The following is a 23,957-nucleotide window of genomic DNA, read 5'->3' as shown; positions in this document are numbered from 1 at the left end:
TTGTTTCTAACACTGATCTTTGGACCCAAGGGGAGGGGAAGGATTAATAGTTAATCCCAGCAGGAACCCAGCAGAGAGGAACTCTCAAAGCACGTAGCCTTCTGTCACTTCCTACTAAAAAAAGCAGCACATTATTGCTAAGATATGAGCTCATCGCATGGCCCTGAACTGTGTGATTTTACCTGGACTAACTCATTCTGAGCTTATGATAACCTTGTGATACAAGGATTTTTGCCCACATTTTTAGAGGAGGAAACTGTGGCTTAACATTTTGGGTTACTTGCCTGAAATTATACAGCTGGTAAATGACAAAGGGAGGTTTGCATCTGCTTCTTCTGTATGTGACTTCTTCCTTAGGTGCTGAAAAAATGTTGAGCCTCCTTTCTGCCTACAGGCTCACCCACGCAGGTGTCAGGAAGCGCAGATGTTCAGGGGCCCTGGCACTCAGCCCTGAGTATCACGTGCCAACCCCATCAGAATATTACCACATGCATCAATCACACACCTTGTGGTGAAAGGGAGCTGAATGCACTGATAAATTTCTGACTCCTCCCTGACCTTCAGCCTGCTAGGGGAGAGACTGGAAGGCCAGCCATGCTAGGTGACAAGCTTCTGAGAGGTGAAGTTCCCCTCCCTGTGACAGTGACATACCCAGCCACCATTCCTGTTGGGGGGGTAGCACCCTGGGAGCTGAGTATCTGGATGATGGTGGAGGTGTTAGGGATATGGCCATCCCTGCAACAGGCAGCAGAGCGGCCCGAATCTGAGAAGCTCTGCCCTCCGGATCAGATAACATATCGCACTCCCAGAGGCCCCCTCCTCCTGAAAGGACTTTAGTCTTTGGAGCTGTCACCTGAGCTGAGCAGGACAAGAGCTCTGCCGGGCCACGAAGTGAAGGAAGGAGGAAACCCAGGCCAGGGCTGCCTGCTGCCCGCCGGAGACCCCACCATGGAGCCAGGCGCGACCCGTCAGCGTCTGCAGAGGACAGAAGGGCTGGGAGGGGAGCAGGAGCAGCGACCCTGTGGAAACAGCGATGGGGAGTGGCGACCCTGTGGAGACAGAGATGGTGAGCCGCCCTTGGGGGGTGCAGAAGGCACCAGCGGGGCGGGGCAGGGCGGGGTGGGACGTAGTGGGGGGGAGACAGCGCTGTGGAGAGGAGGCTCCAACTGCCTGACAGCCTAATGTCAATCCTTCCTGCTGTCCTGAAAGGCCAAGGAAGCCAGACCCTGGCCCCCACGCTGTGCCACCCAGCTGGGAGATGGAACAGAAGGAGCTATTCAGAGCTGCGGCCTGGCCTTATCTTTCTGACACTTTAACCCCAGAGGGTGAATAGAGTAGCTTCCCGTTCCCTGAGTGCCCTGTTTCCAGTAATGTCCCCAGGCCCCCTGCTTGCCTATGGCCTCCTCACCACTGGCAACAGCAACTTCCCCTTCTGGTAGCCCCACCCATGATAGTAGATATTGGCTGGTTTGGGTGCAGGGCGACTGCTGAGCACACAGAAAGTGTTTCCTGAAAACCAGATGCCTCTGGGTCTGCAGAACCCCAACCCCTACCATTGACTGTGCCTTTGATCCCTCCTCCCAGGAAACACTGAGACGCACAAAGCCCCGGACTTGGTGCAATGGACCCGACACGTGGAGGTGAGGGACGTCAGAGGTCAGAGGTCAAGTGGACAAATCCACAGCAGCAGGAAGCAGGAGTGAGGCTTGGTGATAAAGATGATTTCTTTTTTTTTTTTAAGACAGAGGCTTGCTCTGTCTCCTAGGCTGGAGTGCATTGGCACAATCTCAGCTCACTGCAACCTCTGCCTCCCAGGTTCAAGCAAGTAGCTTGTGAGCGCCACCAGGTGTGGCTAATTTTTTATTTTTAGTAGAGATGGAGGTTTTAACATGTTGGCCAGGCTGGTCTTGAACTCCTGACCTCAAGTGATCCTCTCACCTTGGCCTCCCAAAGTGTTGGGATTACAAGTGTGACCCACGGCACCCAGCCTGAAGATTTGTTCTCGTTCTTTTTTTTTTTTTTTTTTAAGGGAGTATCCCTCTGTTGCCAGGCTGGAGTGCAGTGGCATGATCACTGCAATCTCCACCTCCCAGGTTCAAATGATTCTCCTGCCTCAGCCTCCCAAGTACCTGGGACTACAGGTGCATCCCACCACGCCCAGCTAATTTTTTGTAATTTTAGTAGAGACAGAGTTTCACCATGTTGGCCAGGATGGTCCCAATCTCCTGACCTCGTGATCTGCCCGCCTCGGCCTCCCAAAGTGCTGAGATTACAGGCATGAGCCACCGTGCCCAGCTGATGACTTGTTCCTGAGTGCAAACATCAGGTTAGAATTAAGTGTTAAGGCCTGGTGCCATGGCCCACATCTGTAATCCCAGCACTTTGGGAGGCCAAGATGGGCGGATCACAAAATCAAGAGATCGAGACCATCCTGGCCAACATGGTGAAACCCTGTCCCCACTAAAAATACAAAAATTAGCTGGGCATTGTGGTGGGCGCCTGTGGTCCCAGCTACTTGGGAGGCTGAGGCAGGGGAATTGCTTGAACCTGGGAGGTGGAGGTTTCAGTGAGCTAAGATCACTCCATTGCACTCCAGCCTGAGCAACAGAGCAAGACTCTGTCTCAAAAAAAAAAAAAAAGAGAATTAGGGTTAAGATGGAGGGGTTTGAAGCACAAGTCCTGAGGGCAGGGAACAAAAGCCAGCAGATAGAGTCTTCCTGTTAGTGCGGCTGGAGGTCGGGGTGAGGAGTGAAGATCAGAGGTGACCAGGCTGGAAGTCAGACCCAGGGAGTGGAAGCCTTGCTCCTGCTGTCACTCCCTGATCCTCACTGCTGCCCTGGGAAGCCAGAAGGAGATCAGATCTGGGCAGGAATCACGGCTTCATCTTTCGCAGCACTTAGTACTGTGGGCTCCTTCCCCACCGGCAGACCCATCATCATGGATCTCCCCACGGATGCCTGCCCTTCTCCCCACAGGCCCACCCCTGCTGATCCTCCATCCCTGCTGACCCTCCATCCCTAGTTTTTTCTTTTAAAAAGCACTGTGCCTGGCATAGGTAGAAACGCAGTGGATGTCTGGTGAATGAAAGGATGGCTGACTGGAGGGACAGTGGGCTCTGCCCTGGCTTTGTCCCGTAGGCTGTGAAGGCACAATTGCTGGAGCAAGTGCAGGGACAGCTGAAGGAGCTGCTGGATCAGGCCATGTGGGAGGCCATACAATCCTACCCATCACAGCACAAACCTCTGCCCCCTGCTCCCCCAGACTCCTTGAGCAGGTGAGTCTGGCGAACAGCTTCGTGGGCTCCTCTGTAGCAAGGATCATGAGCTATAAACATCACATTATGCACCCTCACAAGCCTTGGCAGGACTAGGACTCCAGCCTTCCCTCTTTCCCCTTTATCTTGTCTTCCTAACACTGGCCTCCACCTACTGGGCTGCACTCTGCCCTGGCTGTGACCTTCCACCAGGTCCTGCCTACTAGCCCTGGCTCTGACCTTCCCCTACCACTCCCCTTGGCTCCCAAGTATTGACCTTCTGCATGGCCCTGCCCTCTGCCCACTGACTTCTTCCTGACCCTGAACAAACGTCTCAATTCAGGACCCAGGAGCCATCCCTGGGAAAACAGAAAGTTTTCATCATCCGCAAGTCCCTGCTTGAGTAAGTCGGGGTGAAGACAGGTAATGGGAGGAAAAGAAAGGGCTTGGGCTGGGGGTCAAGATCACCTCATTTCTCATCCCTAGGCTCTAGGTGGTTTGTGGGGAGGACTTGGAAGGGGTTTCTAAGCTGCGGGTCCCCCATTCGCCCTGGGCATGGCTGTAGAAGAAAGGCCTTTAGCTGGAGGTTCTGGATCGCTAGTCCCCATGCCTCGTGTGTACAGTGTCAGCTAGTTCACACGACCCTGAGGACCATCCCACACTGACCTTCAGGCCCCTGTCCCTCCAGTGAGCTGATGGAGGTGCAGCATTTCCGCACCATCTACCACATGTTCATCGCTGGCCTGTGTGTCTTCATCATCAGCACCCTGGCCATCGACCTCATTGATGAGGGCAGGTAGGTCCCCCTCCCACCTGGGATAAGTACACCTATCTGATCAGACCCTCTGGGTCCTCAGTGCCTCCCACCTGCCCTTGGCACAAGAGGACGCAGGTCCCCCCTTTGATTAGTGGACATGCACCAACATTGCTGCCAACAACCTTCTCACCTGAAACTCTCTCTGGGACCCCTTCCTTCCCCAGCCTTGGTTGGCCCTTGGTCTGTTCTCCCAGGGCCAGCCTCAAATGCTTCTCAATGACACCTTGCCCTGAAGCAGATGTGTGTGTGCACACATGCACACCTACACACACTCCTTCCCAAGTCACTTCTAGTCAAGTAACCTCCATTGAACACCTCCTGAGTACCAGTCCTAGAGGCTGGAGAAATGAGGGAGGGCAGGCTCCACCCCTGTCTGTGAGGCACTCCCAATCTTGTCGGGGAGACAGACATGCACCCACATGCCCGGGTGGGTCATTTCCCCCACAGAGCACCCAACCCAACTGTGAGGATGAGCCTCAGAGAGCTGCATACCCCTGGGGGTCTGTATTTTCATGCTTCCCACTGTTCCTGGATCAAACTGAGGGTTAGGGCTGCTATTTTTCAAGGCCTGATAATGAGATGCAGTTGAACTGAGGAGGAAGTTTTTTATTTCTGTGACCAGTTACAGGGAGAAGGCCTGGAAATTATCACCAGGCCAACTCAAAATCACAAAGTTTTCCAGAGCTTATATACCTTCTAAGCTCTATGTCTATACGTAAGTGTGCATTCATCTAAAGACATGAGCGATTAACTTCTTTTAATCTATAACTAAGGTCTGAGCCTTGAAGACCTTCTTCTGGAGCCTCAGTAACTTTACTTAATCTAAATGGGTCCAGGTGCTGGGGTGATTACCCTTATCTTGTCTCCTAAATTGTGGAGGTTTGGGGAGTTGGGTTTTCAGACCCCGATAAAACTTGTTTAATGATGCTTTGAGGTTCAGGAAAGGCCTAGCAAAACCCTTGGTGGGCTTTTGTCACATCCCAGCCTTTTTACAAGGGCACTGGGGTTTTGTTTTGTTTTGTTTTGTTTTGTTTTTGAGACGGAGTCTCGTTCTGTCACCAGGCTGGAGTGCAGTGGCGCAACCTTGGCTCACTGCAACCTCCAACTCCCTTGTTAAGCAATTCTCCTGCCTCAGGCTCCTAAATAGCTGGGATTACAGGCACATGCTGCCATGCTTAGCTAATTTTTGTATTTTTAGTAGAGATGGGGTCGCACCATGTTGGTCAAGATGGTCTCGCTCTCCTGACCTCGTGATCCACATGCCTCAGCTTCCCAAAGTGCTGGGATTACAGGTATGAGCAACTGTGCCCAGCAAGGGCACTGGTTTTTGATATTTAACTTAACCACTCAGTCAGTTCTGAAACAGTCGTTAGGGAGGTCTGAATTAGGGATACCTGCCTGCCATTTCCACTGTCAATTTGCACATGATTCCTATCATGCTTATATATTAATTTTTTTTCTTTTTTAAAAAAAGATAGGATTTCACCACGATGGCCAGGCTGGTCTTGAACTCCTGACCTCAGGTGATCCACCCACCTGGACCTCCCAAAATGCTAGGATTACAGGCATGAGCCACCGTGCCCGGCCGCTTGTATATTCATGTATCACGAGAATCACAGGGAGATGAGGAGTCATAATCTTTCTGGCTGCTTCCTGCTGAGAGGGGGTCATCATTATGGGGCGCCAAAGGCAGCACTGGAGTGGAAGAGGTCGATTTGTTCCCAGTAGCACTCTCTGTTTTGGGGCCTTAGAGGCAGCGCCTGCTGAAACATAATAGCACACAACAACACATATAAATAGGCTACTGCTCTTTTCTTCTGAAGTTTAAGTCGTCTAGTCTTCAGTTTGCAGGGCTTTAAGAAACCATGGCTTAGGTTTCAGTGATTACCAATTAGAAAGAATGGGGAAAAAGGAAAAGAAGGAGGAAAAAACTGAAAACATTATTTTGGAGATCTGTACCCAGAAAAGTTAGAATTTAATCCAAACTGTAGAAAATAATAAAAACTGAAAAACAAAAAAAAACCAAAAGGTGTGCTTTTTTTTTTTTTTTTTTTTTTTTTGAGATAGAGTCTTACTCCGTTGCACAGGCTGAAGTGCAATGGGCATGATTTTGGCTCACTGCAACCACTGCCTTCTACGTTAAAGCAATTCACCAGCCTCAACCTCCTGAGTAGCCGGGATTATAGGCATGTGCCACCACATTTGGCTAATTTTTGTATTTTTAGTAGAGTCAGGGTTTCACAACGTCGGCCAAGCTGGTCTCGAACTCCTGACCTCAGATGATCAGCCTGCCTAGGCCTCCCAAAGTGCTGGCATTACAGGTGCAAGCCACTGCACCCAGCCATAGTTTTTGAAACATAATTTTTCTTTCTGCAGTTTCCTATTTTTATTAAAAGACTGATCATGGTAGGACTGGTTTGCTTTATTATACTTGGCTTAATTATTTGTATAAGGTGCAGCAAGAATAATTAGTTTTCATATAGGGCTTTTAAATTGGCTTTAATGCAACTTTGTTCCATAGAAGGAATCTGAGATAAGACTTTTTAAAGCCAAGCCCAGCCATGGATTTGTACCAATAAATACTTATGAGTTGGGTGAATTCCTCTCCTCTTGAGGTTCCAAGATAATTTGGGGTTCCTGGCCTGTCAGAAAATGACATTCTTTACCTACCACAGAGCAGAAACCCTGTGCAGGGACTGTGTATACAAAATATGAGGCCAGTTTCCAAGGGCTTTATTGGCCTCATAAGTAAAGTTTGATTCCTTAAAGGAGAACACACCATTCCAGTCAAAGCCTTGGCAAAATAGCCAGCTTTTCCAATTGCATCCTGTTACAAAAGAAAACAGATTCTTATTGCACTTAGGCAAATAACTGTATTACAAATAGTTTCCAAATTCTGGAGAAATCAGGTAGAGAGAAACAAATATGCTCCAAATTTTGTTCATAGGAGTATATTTTACTTAATTGTTACAAGCTGTTAATAGCTCAAAAGAAAAGTTTTCTTCACTCTGAAAAGCAAAACAAAGGATTAGCAACATTTTAAGCAAAAAGTCAAAAAGATCACTTCAGTCTCCTATTAGTTCAGTTCAAGCAGTTAATTCCTGTCCTGATTGATATTAATGAATATTTTAGCTCTTAAAGGGTCTTGAACATTTTTCCTCTATTCCTCTATTCTGATAATTTCTAAAGTTGTCAGAAACCTGCATTCAAGAGCACCTGTTAGAGCTTTATAGCTAATTATAAAACCACCTTCTAAAGAGTACCAAAACAAGACAACAATTGTTTATGGACAACAAAAAGTTTTAGGGTAGTCATAAAGACCCAATTGACAAAGAAATCTGTTACCTCTGTGGCACACAACAATTTAACATAACAATGGCCAGGTGCAGTGGCTCATGCCTGTAATCCCAACACTTTGGGAGGTTGAGGCAGGTGGATCACGAGGTCAGTAGTTTGAGACCAGCCTGGCCAATATGATGAAATGCCATCTCTACTAAAAGTAGAAAAATTAGCCAGGTGTGGTCACATGCCTGTAGTCCCAACTACTTGGGAGGCTGAGGCAGAAGAATTGCTGGAACCCAGGAGGCAGAGGTTGCAGTGAGCTGAGATCTCATCACTGCACTTCAGCCTGGGGGACAGAGCAAGACTCTGTCTCAAAAAATATATATATATAATTATTATTGATAACATACACCAAGATATACCAGAATTATAGTAGTCTCCCATAACTTTGTAACACATACCAATAACATATTTATACAAATATAGCCCAAAGAAAGCCAAACTCCATTTTATATTTGGCAATGCTTCCTGCATGATTTTTGGTACCAAAATGAGCCAAATTTCACCTTTACATTAGTGTACTATTAATGTTAAACCCAATTATTTATTTATTATTTTATTTTATGTTTTGAGACAGAGTCTCACTCTGTCACCCAGGCTGGAGTGCAGTGGTGCAATCTTGGCTCACTGCAACCTCTGCATCCTGAATTCAAGTGATTCTTTTGCCTCAGCCTCCCAAATAGCTGGAATTAAAGGCATGTGCCACCACACTCAGCTAATTTTTTTGTGTGTATTCTTAGTAGAGATGGGGTTTCACCATGTTGGCCAGGCTGGTCTCAGACTCCTGACCACAAGCAATCCACCCACCTTGGCATTAGAAGTGCTGGGAGTACAGGCATGAGCCACTGTGCCCGGCCTTAAACCTAATTCTTAATAAAACCTTTTGGGCATGCTTACCCAATTTTAATCTTTGATTATAAGGTAAGATTTTTATAGACTTTTTATAACCCTTTACAATTTTTGCTAAAGTGCAGATTAGTGCTCTAAGGGAAACCCATTGTGCTTTTATTTTAATGCTCAATTTACAGAAAAAACTGGATGATGCCCCTTTAACTTTAGCCAATATGTTTACACACAGTATTTCCTTTACAATCAACCTTCCACAGCTTGCTTAAACATTCATCTTTATCTTATCCAACTTAAAACAATCCTTAAATCTTTTAATCTAGGCAAAATCCACATTCTCATGCCTCCTAACAATCTTTTTACCAAAAGTATATTTTACTTTCCTTATATGCCTTGCATGTAAATTCTTTCTTCAATAGTGTTAAATACATATTACACTGTTAACTCCTAGCAAACTTTACTTTTGGTGAAAACTTTGGTAAGTTTGGAATTTTAATTATGTACTAGGTGTGGAGCCTAGGACCTAGAGAGAAGTGCAGATAAGGTCTGACTTATTCAAGCGTCTAACTCCATGTGTCCTAGGACTGACCTAGCTGTAAAGCAGGCAACCTGTACAGCCAAGAGTCATAAAGCATTTAGGAGGCCTAATCACCTTTAAGTTGCACAACATTTCTTGTATAAATTCCCTTTCATAAATTCATTCATGACTTACACAGACAATCGCTGACATACCTTGACTAGAATCTAATGCTCCAAAATAAATTGAACAATTTTTTTTTTTTTTTTGAGACGGAATTTCGCTCTTGTTACCCAGGCTGGAGTGCAATCTCGGCTCACCACAACCTCCGCCTCCTGGGTTCAGCCAATTCTTCTGCCTCAGCCTCCTGAGTAGCTGGGATTACAGGCACGTGCCACCATGCCCAGCTAATTTTTTGTATTTTTAGTACAGACGGGGTTTCACCATGTTGACCAGGATGGTCTCCATCTCTTGATCTCGTGATCCACCTGCCTCAGCCTCCCAAAGTGCTGGGATTACAGGTGTGAGCCACCATGTCTGGCCTGAATTGAACAATTTTTAAGTCAAAGAAGCAGTTTTTATGACCTAGAGCATTTAGCAAACCTAATACTTGACCTGCATATTTTAGACCAAATATTTATATTTTTGAAGATATTTTTATTTTACCACTAATCTTTAAAACTCTCCTTATTTTTTTAACTTTCTTTATGTCTCTCTTATTTCCTGTTTTTTTTTTTTTACCTTGTTTTATAAGGTTTGAATTAGACAAAAATTAGTTACCCTTTACAAAGGACACAATTTTTAGAAAGCATGTTTTTCTACAATATATTTTTATTGGAAAATACCCAAATAATGAAATATCTGTTGTTTAATTTAACTTTAGATTCTAAATTATGACATTTGTTTATGAGTATTTATCCCATTACATTTATCTAATTATTTATTTTAATCATTTACCATCTTCCTTCTTTTTTTTTTTTTTTTTCCTTGGGTTGGGGGAGGAAGGCAGGAAGGGAGGGAAGAAGGACGGTAGGGAGGAAGGAAGGGATGAAGGAAGGAAGGAAGGGAGGAAGCGGCGAAGGAGGGAGGGAAGGGAAGGAAGAAAATCAAGCAATGAGAGAGACATTGCCGACCAGGATCTAGAGGTTTACAAGTTGATTTCTTTTTTTTTTGAGAGAAGGAAAGAAAAAAAAAAATAAGTAAAGGAGAGGAAGAAAGAGGAAGAGAAAGAGGGAGAGTAAATGGAAATATTGCTTTATTTTGAAAAAAATTGGGTATTATTAATGGCCAATCAATGTTTCATTTAAACTTATGGGTAGGTGTGATGTGGTATTGACAAGAATGTATATTTGTGTATTTGAAGTGGAGAGCTCTATAAATATTTATTAAGTTTACTTGTTTCGGATCTGAGTTCGAGTCCTTGATATCCTTATTAATTTTCTGTCTCATTGAGTCTAAGTCTCTATGTATCTGGGTGTTAGGATCGTTAGCTCTTGTTGTTGCATTGATCCTTTTACCACTGTATCTTTGTTGCTTTAAAATCTATTTTATCCGCTACGAGATTTGCAACTCCTGCTTTTTATTTATTTATTATTTATTTTTGCTCTCTATTTGGTTGGTAAATCTTTCTCCATCCCTTTGTTTTGAGTCTTTGTGTATCCTTGCATATGAAACAGGTCTGGATGTAACATGCCATTGGGTTTTGGCTGTGTCTTTTGATTGGGGGATTTAGTCAATTTAAATTTAGGGTTACTGCCATTTGATGTTGACTGGCTGTTTTATCCATTCGTTGGTGTAAATTCTTCTTTATATTGGTGCTCTTTACTTTTTGGTGTATTTTTGGAAAGGCTAATACTGGTTGTTTCTTTCTGTGTGTAATGCTTCTTTCAGAAGCTCTTGTAAAGCAGGCCTGGTGGTAATAAAATCTCTGAGTTCTTGCTTGTTCATAAAAGATTTTATTTTCCTTCAGTTGTGAAGCTTAGTTTGGCTGGATATGAAATTCTGGGCTGAAGGTTCTGTTCTTTGAGGATGTTGAATATTGGCCCCCACTCTCTTCTGGCTTGTAGAGTTTCTGCTGAGAGATCTGCTGTAAGTCTGATGGGTAACATGACCTTTCTCTCTGGCTGCCCTTAGTATCCTCTCCTTCGTTTCAACCCTGGTGAATCTAACGATTATGTGCCTTGGGGTTGCTCTTCTTGAGGAATATCTTTGTGGTGTTCTCTCTATTACCTGGGGTTGAATGTTGACCTGCTTTGCTAGTTTAGGAAAAGTTTCCTGAATAATATCCTGAAGGGTATTTTCCAGCTTGGATTCATTCTCTCCGTCGCATTCAGGTACACCTATCAAACGTAAATTTGGTCTTTTCACATAGTCCCACATTTCTTGGAGACTTTGCTCATTCCTTTTTATCCTTTTTTCTCTAATCTTTTCTTCACGTTTTATTTCATTGAGTTGGACTTTGACCTCTGATATCCTTTCTTCTGCTTGAACAATTCGAGTGTTTAAACGTGTGCATACTTCTCGGAGTTCCTGTATTGTATTCTTCAGTTCCATTAATTCACTCATACTCCTCTCTAAGTTATCTATTCTCAATAGGATTTCATCAAACCTTTTTTCAAAGTTCCTAGTTTCTTTATGTTGGGCTACAACGTGTTCTTTTAACTCACCGAAGTTTCTTATTATCCATTCCTTGAAGAGTGATTCTGTCATCAGGATGCACTCGTTCTCCATCAAGCCTTGTTCCATTGTTGATGTGGAACTATGATCATCTTTAGAGGGAGAGGCGTTCTGATTTTGAGTGTTCTCAGCTTTTTTACGCTGGTTTCTTCCCGTCATTGTAAATTTATCCTCCTGCCGTCTTTGAATTTACCAACTTTCAGATTAGGTCTCTTGAGCGGGCGTCCAGGTTGTTAGTTCCCAGGGCCAGAGCAGCAGCGTTAAAACTGATGGTGCTTTTCTGCCCAGGATTCTCCTGTCTGGCTTCCTTCTTGTGTCGGTAGTAGGCGACTCTGCCTTCCCCAGGCTCCAAACCTCGGTCAGAAGGGGAACCGGTCCCATTTACTCTGAGCCGAGTGCTGCCGCACCGACGTGCCATCACAGCCGCTGAGCTGGGCTCTGGTGTCGTGCTGGGGGCCCTTGTGGGTCCTCCGAACCTGTTTACTCTGCTCCGAGAGCTGCCGCGCCGAGGTGCCCGTGGAACCGCTGCACCGGCCACGAGAGTCGCGCTGGCCACCGGTGTGTTTCCTCCACTGGGGGATCTTCTGCTCCGTGAGCGACCAGAATTTGTCTGAAAGTGTGGCGTCCTCTAGTTCTCCGCGCCTTCCCTGAGAGCTGCAATCCCGGGATGTTAGTGATCGGCCATCTTGGATCATTCCCCACCATCTTCCTTCTAACCTCCAAGCTGTTCTTGTTCATTAACTTAATTTATAGTATAGCTTTAAAACAGAGATGATAACAGTTCTTTCCCAGAACAAACTTCCTTCATGTCTGCGGACTAGACTGCCTAAAGCCACAAGAGTGGAAGTTGGGTATTTTACTAAATAATTCAAGATGTAGCTACCTTCATTAAATCAATATTAATGTTTTACTTATTAAAAATTACACAAGCAAAGATTATTCTGTTTGGGGCTGAGTTACAGTTTTGTAGCCTCTTTGCCAAATTTTGACACCTTATAGTATTTGGCAGAGATAAGTATGAAATTGCTCACTCAATAAATCCAAACAAAAATGTATGCTGGCAACTCTTAAGACATTTCTAATATTACTTTACCAATAACTTTTAAAGCTAGCTTAATGTGTTAAAGATTTTATTTAAGTCACATAAACTTGAAAAAGCATTTGACTAGTCTTTCCTTTTTTCTGTTAAAGTATTTAAGCACTTTTATTTTTCTTTGAGCCAATTAATTAGAACTCTTCTATATATTTTCAGTATCAAAACATGGTGTACACAAGACATAAATACACAGATGTATTAGGCATGCCAATAGAAGAACACTTTATAGATTCATAAGACCTCCTTTTCCCTTTCTTTTAACTGGATCTTTGTGCTCTGGGCAGAGCTCACACTGAATCCTGGGTTTTCAAAAAGGAAGAATTATTACGAAGGTAGACCATGTGAGGCTTTTACAGTGCATTTAAAAATTCTTTTTTCCCTGGCCAGGCACGGTGGCTCATGCCTGTAATCCCAGCACTTTGGGAGGCCAAGGCAAGTGGATCACAAGGTCAGGAGTTCGAGACCAGCCTGGCCAACATGATGAAACCCTGTCTCCACTAAAAATACAAAAATTAGCAGGGTGTGGTGGCGCACACCTGTAGTCCCAGCTACTCGGGAGGCTGAGGCAGCAGAATTGCTTGAACCCAGGTGGCAGAGGTTGCAGTGAGCGAAGACCATGCCATTGCACTCCAGCCTAGATGACAGAGTGAGACTCTGTCTCGAAAAACAGAATTTTTTTTCTGAAACGAAGACATTTCTAAGTGTCTAAATTACACTTTTTCTTAAAAACCCAAGAGTAGCTTCTGTTGCAATAGTGATTAATCAAGAAAACAGAATTTGGTCATTTGAGAAGAAAAAAACCTTCACTCAAAAAGACAAGGTCCTAGGAGAGAAATAAAAACAAAAACATGAAGCCCTTTTAAATACAAACATGCACACATACATATACACATCTTGGATGTCAGCTTTTAATTAAGCTGATTCTTATCCACTGAGCTTCTAAAAACTATTTTTCTTTCCTGGTGGCCTCTTAGCAGGAGTGGACCCAATACCTCCCATTTTCTTTTTCTTTTGTTTTTGAGATGGAGTCTTGCTCTGTTGACCAGGCTGGAGTGCAGTGGCACGATCTCAGCTCATTGCACCTTCTGCCTCCTGGGTTCAAGCGATACTCCTGCCTCAGCCTCCTGAGTAGCTGGGACTACAGGTGTGTGCCACCATGCCCTGCTAATTTTTGTATTTTTAGTAGAGATGAGGTTTCACCATGTCAGCCAGGCTGATCTCAAACTCCTGACCTCGTGATCCACGTGCCTTAGGCTCCCAAAATGCTAGGATTATAGGCGTGAGCCACCATGCCCACCAAATACCTCTCCTTTTCAAGTTTACATGCTATCAAAGGGAAAAAGACACACAAATAAGTGGAGACAAATTCTGAACAACACAAGGGGAAGTGCACTCAGGCAAAACAGACTCAAAACCAACTCAAAACCTGATCTCAATGAAAATGCAAAGTGTGGCATCATCCCGGTCTCTCCTGGCTGGCTTGCCAAATTTTGTCCCTGGATAAAACTGAGGGTTGGGGCTGCTATTTCTTGTGGCCCAATAATGAGATGCAGATGAACAGGGGAGAAAGAGAGTTATTTCTATAACCAGTTACAGGGAGAAGGACTGGAAATTATCACCAGACCAACGCCAAATTACAACATTTTCCAGAGCTTATTTACCTTCTAAGTGTAAGTGTCTACATGTAAGTGTGCATTCATCTAAAAATGCAAGTCTATAACTAAGGGCTGAGTCCTGAAGACCTGCCTCTGGAGCCTCAGTAAGTTTACTTAATCTAAATGGGTCCAGGTGCTGGGGTGATTACCCTTGTCTTGTCTCCTGCTAAATCATGGAGGTCTGGGGAGTTTCTTCAGACCCCCAATAAAACCTGTTTAATGATGCTTTGAGGTTCAGGAAAGGCCTAGGCAAAACCCTTGGTGGGCTTTTGCTACATCCCAGCCTTTGTATAAGAGCACTGACTTTTAATAGTTAACTTAACTTCCCAGTCAGTACTGAAACAGTTGTTACGGAGGCCTGTGTTAGTGAGACCTGAACTGCCACACCCCTCACCCTAAATCAGGCTTGAGAAGTAGCAAAAAGAACAGGACCAAGGATCCACAGGTTCAGCAACTGCACCGCTTTTGGTAAACATTTTGTTGTTAGTTAGACAAGCATTAAAAGGATAAAAATACCATCAGGTGTGTGTAAGAAAAACATTTTCAAAAATTAAAAAATGATAAAATTTCAGTAGAAAGCTCAAATACATGTTTTCCTGTAAACGGAGTCCTTCTTGACCACCCGCCTCAATCCCACACTGCTTTCAGAAGCTTTGTTTAAAGAGTTTCTGGCCAGGCGCGGTGGCTCATGCCTGTAATCCCAGCACTTTGGAAGGCCACGGCAGGTGGGTCACTTGAGGTCAGAATTTGAGACCAGCCTGGCCAATATGGTGAAACCCTGTCTCTACTAAAAAATAAAAATACAAAAGTAGCCAGGTGTGGTGGTGCACACCTGTGGTCCCAGCTATACAGGAGGGTGAGGCAGGAGAATTGCTTGAACCTGGGAGGCTGAGGTTGCAGTGAGAAGAGATGACCCACTGCACTCCAGCCTGGGTGACAGAGCAAGACTTCATCTCAAAAAACAATTTTTTTCTGAGTTTCCCTTCAGAGCATTTTTTTAATGCATTGATATTCAGTACCAAAGATATGCACGTTGTGGAGATTTTACATAAAGAAGAAACTGTACCTATTATTTTGCAATTTGCTTTTACTCCCTAACAACCTATTTTAGGGATCATTTCATGTCAGTCCATTGGTTTGAAGGACTGCAGAGGATGGAGGTGCAGATTTGTTCACTTAGTCCTTTACTAATGGACATGTAGGTCATTTTCAGCTTTTCCCCTCAACAAACCATACGCTCTTAACCGAGGCTAACAAAACACCAAACAACCTGCATCCTATTAGCTCCAAAGGAACAAAACTAAGGAAAGTCAGAATAGTTACCTCATACCCTAACACGCATTGCATATAGAGTAATGAGCCCTTAGCAACACCATGAAATCAGAGAGGGCTCTCAAGGTCATTTAGAATCAAACTCATGCCCCGACTTAGTCTCCTGGAGCAACGCCCTGTACCACAGAGGTGCCATCTGGAACACCTCCAGAGATGGGGAGCTCACAACCTGATCAACATACCTCAGTTTATCTTCCAGGGGCTCGGGCTGAAGAGGAAGGGGACAAGAACGGGCTTCACTTGTCTACTTTGTCTCTCCTTCCCCACTCCAAGGCTGCTGCTGGAGTTTGACCTACTGATCTTCAGCTTCGGACAGCTGCCGGTGGCGCTGGTGACCTGGGTGCCCATGTTTCTGTCCACCCTGCTGGTGCCGTACCAGGCGCTGCGGCTGTGGGCCAGGCCGGGGGCTGGGGGCACCTGGGTGCTGGGGGCGGGCCTGGGCTGCGCGCTGCTGGCTGTCCACGCCGTGGTCCTCTGCGCGCTGCCGGTCCACGTGGCTGTGGAGCATCAGCTCCCGCCGGCCTCCCGCTGTGTCCTGGTCTTTGAGCAGGTGAGGGCTGAGCCACGCTGGGGAACCGGAGGTAATGGGCGGGGGGGGGGGGGGCCCTCTCAGCAGAGGGGGAGAGCCCCAAAGAGGGAGCGGGGCCCACGAGAGGGAGGGCGTTGGAGAGGGTACTGGCAGGGGCGGAGCTAGTTACCAGGGGCGGAGTCCGTTAAGAAAGATTTGGGGAACCTGAAAGCTGGAAGGCAAACAATGTGACACCGCCATCATAGGAGGTTTGGCAGGAGGAAGACTCTGCTCGGGCCTCTCATCCCAGCAGCCTTTACTCATCCCAGCATATGTTCGGCTGTACGGCCATTCAACAGAGAAAGAGTATGGGCTCTGACCAGACAGATCTTACACTCTGCCTGCCTCTCAGAGGTAACCCAGAGCACAAAGAAGTTAAGCGATTTGCTTAAAGCCACACAGCAACTTGGCCTCCCTTCCACTCTGCCACAGGTTAGGTTCCTGATGAAAAGCTACTCCTTCCTGAGAGAAGCTGTGCCTGGGACCCTTCGTTCCAGAGGAGGTGAGGCCTTCATCTTGCTCAGTTGTGAACTCAGTCCTCTTGGCTGATTGAATGAAGCCAACAGGTGCAGGATCCTGATAAAAAGCCCTGCCTTCCTAAGCCCGGGTTGCCCACCAGGCACAACACTGGCCTCCAGCTGGCATTCTCAGCTCCTGCCTCTGACAGGCAGCACCTCTGTTACCCAGGACTTCTGGCGCTTTCCTGTTTCCTATTCCAGCCCCAGCCTCTCATCTAGGCTTTGTTGTTTCATTTGTAGAGCACAGGCGGAGTACATTTAGTATCATTGTTAAGGCCCTAGACTTTTTAGAATGACAAGTTGGCACTGGGTCCAAATTACAGTCACCAGCTGCATTAGACCTTAACAAGAGAGTCAGGCTGGGCAGTGGCTCACACCTGTAATCCCAGCACTTTGGGACACCGAGACAGGAGGCTCGTTTAAGCACAGGAGTTCAAGACCAGCCTGAGCAACATAGTGAGATGGGGTCTCACTTCAGAAAACATTTTTAAATTAGCCAGGTGTGGTGGCTCATGCCTGTGGTCCCAGCTGTGTGGAAGGCTGAGGTAGAAAGATTACTCAAGTCCGAGACGTTGAGGCTGCAGTGAGCCATGACTGCGTCACTGCACTCCAGCCTGGGCAATGGAGTGAGATCCCATCTCAAAACGAAACAAAAAGAATGAGAGACGTGCAACTTTTGCTTTCACTTGAACACTTGAAGACCATTTCGAGGTTATTAATTGGCCTAATTTCAATTTTTTTTTTTTTTTGAGACAGAGTCTTGCTCTGTCTCCCAGGCTAGAGTGCTGTGACATGATCTTGGCTCACTGCAACCTCTACCTCTTGGGTTCAAGCGATTCTCCTGCCTCAGCCTCCCAAGTAGCTGGGATTGCAAGGTGTGCATCACCATGCCGGGCTAATTTTTTTGCATGTTTAGTAGAGACGGGGTTTCACCATGTTGGCCAGGCTGGTCTCCAACTCCTGACCTCCAGTGATCCACCCACCTTGGCCTCCCAAAGCGTTGGGATTACAGGCATGAGCCACCATGCTGGGCCAATTTTGTTTTTTTTTTTTAGAGACAGGGTCTTGCTATGTTGCCCAGGCTGGTCTTGAACTTCTAGGCTTAAGCAATCCTCCTGCCTTGGCGTCCCAAAGTGTTGACATTACAGGAGTGAGCCTGGCCCCGAATTCCAATATCGTTATGTCTCAGAGCATAGAAGGCTGAAGGAGAGCAGGAGAGAGGGGAGAATGGCTGGTCAGTGGAGTAGTCAGAACACACAGAATTTATCAGTTAAGTTTGCTCTTGCATTTGGGTGTGTTTGATGATGCCCTAAGACAGTTACAATAGTAACATTAAAAATCACTGATCCTAGATCACCAAACCACATATAAGAAGAAGAAGGAAGTTTGAAATATTTCAAGAATTGCCAAAATGTGACACAGAGACATGAAGCGAGCTCTTGCCATTGGAAAAAGTGGTGATGATAGACTTGTCCCAGGCAGGGTCGCCACGAACTTCCAATTTGTGAAAAATGCAATACCTGGGAAGTGCAGTGAAACAAGATGTGCCTGTATTAAGAGGTCCAGACAGCAGGGGAAGGAGAATGGGTTGTGGAACGTGTGGGTACCAAATGCAGCTCTGGCCACAGCAGGCCCTGCACTGGAAAATAGGGTGCCTGAAATGAAAACAGAAGAGACGGTGTTCAAGAACCAGTTCCGCTCCTGCCCAGTTTAGCTCCCCCAGCCCGAATCCAGGTTCTACGTCCAGCTCCTTGCCTGTCCCCCACCCCTACCCTATCCATTTCTCCATTCATCAATCCCACCACCCTTCCCCAGCAGCCCCCTCACCTCTGCCCTCTGCCCTTCCCCTTACTAATCTACCCCTCTCATCCCTCCCAGGTGAGGGGATCCAGGCCCCCAGTTTCTCCAGCTACCTCTACTTCCTCTTCTGCCCAACTCTCATCTATAGGGAGACTTACCCCAGGTAAGACCCTGCACCCCTTCCCCAAATGCCCAGGCCCATCAGGAACCCTACCCTTCTACCCTCCCCTCCCTGACGTCCTCAGTATTGCCTCAGGCACTGGCCACTTTCTCGGGAAGCATCTCGTAATAAAGATGGGAAATACGTGGCTGGCAGACTACCCTGTCTCCTTGCCCAGGCTGTGATGATGCTAGGGTGACCCACTTTCCTGATTTACCCAGGACTGTCCTGATTTGAGTACTGAAAATTCTACCCATCCTACACACCTTTGTTGACGTCCATGTTTAAAATCCACTTGTCATCTCTGTTATGGAAAGTTCAAAGTATCCTAGACCCCACCACCCTAGATAATCCTCCCAGGCCTGAGCAAAATTCAGGGAACTGTGGAGAGAGGAGTGCAAACTGTCCCCAGTCTGCACCCAGGCTGAGCAGAGAACAACATGAAAAAATGAGCAAGCTATTGTCTCCACTGCCGCTGCAGGACGCCCTACGTCAGGTGGAATTATGTGGCCAAGAACTTTGCCCAGGTGAGGAGATAGGGTAGAAGGGTGGACCTGTGACTCATGGTGGCGGAGAGGGGACATTTCTGGGAGGCCTGGAGAGGCAATAGAAGGGTGGTACCAAGGGAAGAGAAGGCCAGTGCTGCGCCAGAGGTCCAATGCCACCAGCAGCTGCCAGCATCCCTCTCCAATTACGTGTCCCCACACCTCCTCCAGGCCCTGGGCTGTGTGCTCTATGCCTGCTTCATCCTGGGCCGCCTCTGTGTTCCTGTCTTTGCCAACATGAGCCGAGAGCCCTTCAGCACCCGTGCCCTGGTGCTCTCTATTCTGCATGCCACGTTGCCAGGTGAGCCAACTAAGGTGGGGCTGGAGCAGGCTGTGCCCCGGGGAAGGCTCATCAGGGAAGAACTTGTAGTTACCTTCCCTCCATTTCAACACGTTCTCCTTCTGAGTCTCCCCTCATGTCTGTCCCCTCCTATCAGGGCACATTGCCATGGTCTCAGTTCAGACCATCCACTCCAGCTCTGCACCAGCCTCCTAACCCATATCCCTGACACCCAGATCTTTCCTCACCCATCTATCCCTGACACTGCTGCACAGGTGAACTTTCCTACTACAACTAATCATTCCCTACCCACCTTCAAAAACTCTGATGATAAGCCAGTGCTGGCACTTTCAGATCAGATTTGAACCCTTGGTGTGGCGTCCGTCCGAGGCCCCTTTGCATGCAGCCCCAGCCTATCTTCTCATCCTGCCACGCCCCTGAAAGACATGTATTTACGTGCCTCCAGGCCTTTGCTCATACTGGCCCCTCAGCTTGAATGCCCTTTCCCCATTTTCAGCAACGGAATCTAGTTTCTTCTTGGAGGCCCATGGCTAAGATGCCCCCTCCTCTGGGAAGCCTTCCTTTTATAGCCATCAATTACCATGATGGCTAATTGAGAGACTACCCATTTCTCTGCACTCCTAGACACATCAGTGCCACCATACTTAGCTCCTATTACATTTGCCCTGGAAATGTGGTTGGGCATGTCTTTCTGTCTCTGTCTGTGTGTGTCTCACTTCAATCACTCTGTGACCTCCCGATGGCCAGGGACTTTGAGATTTATATTTATCCCCAACATCTGGCACGAAGTAGACACCAAGTAAACGTACATGAGGAAATGGATGAATAAATGAATGTATGAAGACAGGCACAGTGGCTTGATCCTGTAATCCCAACACTTTGGGAGGCCGAAGGAGGAGGACTGCTTGAGGCCAGGAAGTCGAGACTAGACTGGACAATATAGTGAGATCTCATCTCTACAAAAATATTTAAAAGTAAAAATTAGCTGGGAGTGGTGGCTCATGTCTGTAGTTACAGCTACTTGGGAGGTTGAGGTGGGAGGATCGCTTGAGTCCAGGAGTTTGAGGCTGCAGTGAGTGCATCACCCCACTGCACTCTAGCCTGTCTCAAAAAAAAAAAAAGGAATGCATAAATTCGTGAATTACCAATAGATGAATGTTGGGGCCCTGGTTTCTGGGCAGGGGCTCCTCAGAGCCCGGATGAGGGCTGCCTGCAGGTCCAGGTGGGCCAGTCTGACCTGCAGCCCCTTGTCCCCATCCACCAGGCATCTTCATGCTGCTACTCATCTTCTTTGCCTTCCTCCATTGCTGGCTCAACGCCTTTGCCGAGATGCTACGATTTGGAGACAGGATGTTCTACCGGGTGGGGCCTGGATCTAGGCCAGCTGGAAGCTGGAGGCAGGGAGGGCTGGGGAGGGATCTGGGGAAGATGGTGGTCAGGAATGGGTGTCACTTCAGCCACACTGTTCACCTCCCATAATAAGCAGTCCTCTAGATGCGGTTATAATGCCACCCCTCCACCTCCTGGCAAGCCAGAGCTAACTGCTTTTGTGTGCATGGTACTACGGAATCTTCTCCTCCTAAGAGAGGGAGTAGGAGGGAGGACGGGGCCTCCAGGTCCTGAGGAGGGAGCTGAGAGGGTGTCTGCTGTACCTGTTCTGCCAGGAACCAGCCCTTCTGGAACACTGGGGTCGGTCGCAGGCAGAGGGAGCAGTGGGGAGGAGCAGGAACCCAGATGCTGGCTTACCTCCTTTTCACCACTCTGACCCCTTCTCCAGGACTGGTGGAACTCAACGTCCTTCTCCAACTACTACCGCACTTGGAACGTGGTGGTCCACGACTGGCTGTACAGCTACGTGTATCAGGATGGGCTGCGGGTACGGCCCTGCAGACCCCCCTTCAGCTCCCAGTTAATGGAGGCTCTCTGTCCCTCCAGCTACAATGTGGAGTCTACACCACTCACCTTTTCCAGGCCTAAGAGCCCTTTTGATTTCATCTGCCTTCATTTTACCCAACCCATTGGGTAGAAAGTCCTTGCAATCTTAATTTTCTTCCATCTTTATCCTTAATTCCACCCTCCCCACGGGGCGTTGCTCCCCACCTTAGCCTTCTAAGGAACATGGCAATTTCCCAGCTACCAAGGCTGTGTAGGTATGCTTAACCAGCACAGTAACCCTGAGAAGCCAGTATTATTATATCCTCATTTTATTTTTTTTCCTCTCACTTATTTTTTTATTGTGATAAAATATACATGACAGGCTGAGTGCAGTGGCTCACGCCTATAATCCCAGCACCCCGGAAGGACAAGGCAGGAGGACCACCCGAGCCCAGGATTTCAAGACCAGCCTAAGCAACATAGGAAGATCCCGTCTCAAAAAAAAATTTTTTTAATAAGCAGGCAAGGTGGTCTACAGCTGCAGTCCCAGTTACTCAGGGGGCCGAGATGGGCGGGTCGCTCTAGCCCAGCAGGTCAAGGCTGTACCGAACCGTGTATACCGACCTCATTTTAAAATGGCAGCAAAGGTCCAATGGGATAGTAGCATGCTCTTAAATAAGATGGACGTCACCCCTTCTGACCTCAGATCCCATATGCTTTCCAGCACACCACACTCCCCCTGGCTTCCTTAAAGTGGGGGCTCTTTGTGGAGAAGCTCAGGGAGACCCACCCCTCACTCCTTCCCTCACCCTGCCAGCTCCTCGGTGGCCGGGCCCGACGGGCAGCCATGCTGGGTGTGTTCCTGGTCTCCGCAGTGGCCCATGAGTATATCTTCTGCTTCGTCCTGGGGTTCTTCTACCCCGTCATGCTGATACTATTCCTTGTCTTTGGAGGTGAGCTGGCCTCTGTGCCACTGGAGGGGAGCCATCCAGAGGGAGGCCTGGGTCCTGCTCCTGGAGATCCCAGTCTGATGGTGGGAAGACGAGGCTGCTGGGCCTGAGAGGTGGAGTGGGGAGGGACTTGGAAAGCAGGGAGGGAGGCAGCATTGGGAGGAGCCAAGGCGTATCCTGGGGCAAGCGGGAAGAGGCTTCTGGTTGGAGAACATTTGAACAGGGCACTCATGGAGGAAAAAGAGGAGGACACTGGCTCAGTATGAGATTCACGATATTGAAATGCAAACTGAAGAATCCTGGTTTTACATGGGCTACTTGAGACCTCCACGAATTTCTGCACCTGGGTTCAAGATCTTCTCCAGTGGGGCCTTCCTGTTCCATCTCTTCTCAATACCCTGGGATAGGAGGGAAGCCAGAAAGACAAGGCACAGATATCTGGAGCTGGAGTGAAAACCTTTCCTCCTGTACCAGGAATGTTGAACTTCATGATGCACGACCAGTGCACCGGCCCAGCGTGGAACGTGCTGATGTGGACCATGCTGTTTCTGGGCCAGGGAATCCAGGTCAGCCTGTACTGCCAGGAGTGGTATGCACGTCGGCACTGCCCCTTAACCCAGGTAAGAGACCACAATGCTCACCTAGCTCTCCATCCATGAGAACACACAGCCCAACAGCCAGTCCCTCCTTGTTCCCCAATTCACCAGCCACGGTCAGGCACCAGGGCCTGGCTTGGGGGTGATGGACTCTCACGTCTTGGATGTACAGGGTGGGTCACCAGCAATGATCTCATTTATAACTTATTCTTCTCTGGCTCAGACAACCTTCTGGGGGCTGGTGACACCTCGATCTTGGTCCTGCCATATCTAGAAGTCAGGGCACCCTTCTTGCCCAGATGACACCACCAAGTTCTCTGCCTGCAAAGCCTGGGACCAGGACTCCTCTCTGAATTCCCAAACTTGGCTCTAAGTCAAGGCGACCGGCACACAAGACCCCACCAGGGAACTGCAAGGGCTGAGATCTGCAGACCTGTAGGTAGCTGAGCACAGACCTCAGCATATGGGTAATAGGGGCGACTCTTCAGGCCCTATCCCCATGGACTGGGTACAGCAGACCCTCCCACCCCATGACTGTCTTGAGGAGACTTGGGGGACTGTACGGATTTGATGAATGTGAAAGAACTCAGAGGAACTAGGGCCACCAAGGCTTGAAAAGGGTTTGGTTCTTGACTTTGTATATCTTCCAATACAGCAATAAACTTCGTCTGCCTTTTTATCCATTCATTCATTCATCATTTGTTGAAGGCTCACTTGGATTTTTGTAGAGTTGTGTCTGCAGAGGCAAGACTTTGTGGTAGGATGGGTGAGACTCTTGGAGGCCCCCTGTCTTACCTTCTCTATGCCACCCCCATCTCCCAGAAACCTGACCTCAACCCCTCTTCCACCTCTTCTCCAGCTCACACTGAATTTTCTAGCCCCTTTAATCCTTCTGCTCCTGGCAACACCTAGCACATTTTGAGAGAACAAAACGTGCCCTTTCCTTTAGCAGACCCAGGAGAAGAACCAAAAAACCCAGGGTCCTAAGAAAAAGAGATGGGGTATTGCTTTTCTTTTTTTAACATTTCAACAGTATATGTAAGACGTCTTTTTATGTCAATAAATATAGATCTATTTTGTCACTTTTATTTATTTTCATTTTTTAAATTA

The 23,957-nt window shown here is 47.3% G+C and overlaps 1 protein-coding gene across 15 annotated transcripts; it reads left to right on the top strand.

Moving 5' to 3' along the window:
- The first annotated feature begins 508 nt into the window (after nucleotides 1-508).
- SOAT2 (sterol O-acyltransferase 2) lies at nucleotides 509-23,530 on the top strand. Of its 15 annotated transcripts, none has more exons than XR_013521868.1 (15): nucleotides 509-1,066; nucleotides 1,585-1,640; nucleotides 3,138-3,274; nucleotides 3,597-3,656; nucleotides 3,942-4,049; nucleotides 15,808-16,084; nucleotides 16,535-16,604; nucleotides 18,499-18,583; nucleotides 19,062-19,107; nucleotides 19,297-19,426; nucleotides 20,691-20,788; nucleotides 21,204-21,302; nucleotides 22,026-22,364; nucleotides 22,726-22,871; nucleotides 23,071-23,530. XR_013521868.1 is itself a non-coding variant. In XM_009003853.4 (15 exons), exons 1-15 carry the CDS (start codon nucleotides 949-951, stop codon nucleotides 23,119-23,121), a joined length of 1,617 nt encoding a protein of 538 aa, XP_009002101.1. In that variant the 5' UTR covers nucleotides 509-948; the 3' UTR covers nucleotides 23,122-23,530. The 15 variants fall into 15 exon arrangements, 4 of the variants coding, with proteins under 4 accessions (XP_009002101.1, XP_017831576.1, XP_035112553.1 ...); XR_013521870.1 differs by having other exon boundaries at nucleotides 19,297-20,368; nucleotides 22,119-22,254; XR_001913524.4 differs by having other exon boundaries at nucleotides 19,004-19,107; nucleotides 22,119-22,254.
- Nucleotides 23,531-23,957: the final 427 nt, after the last annotated feature.

Source organism: Callithrix jacchus, chromosome 9, assembly GCF_049354715.1.
Source record: "Callithrix jacchus isolate 240 chromosome 9, calJac240_pri, whole genome shotgun sequence".
Taxonomy (NCBI): Eukaryota; Metazoa; Chordata; class Mammalia; order Primates; family Cebidae; genus Callithrix; species Callithrix jacchus.
The sequence above is the reverse complement of the archived record's forward strand: the minus strand, read 5'-3'. Positions and strand labels throughout refer to the sequence as shown.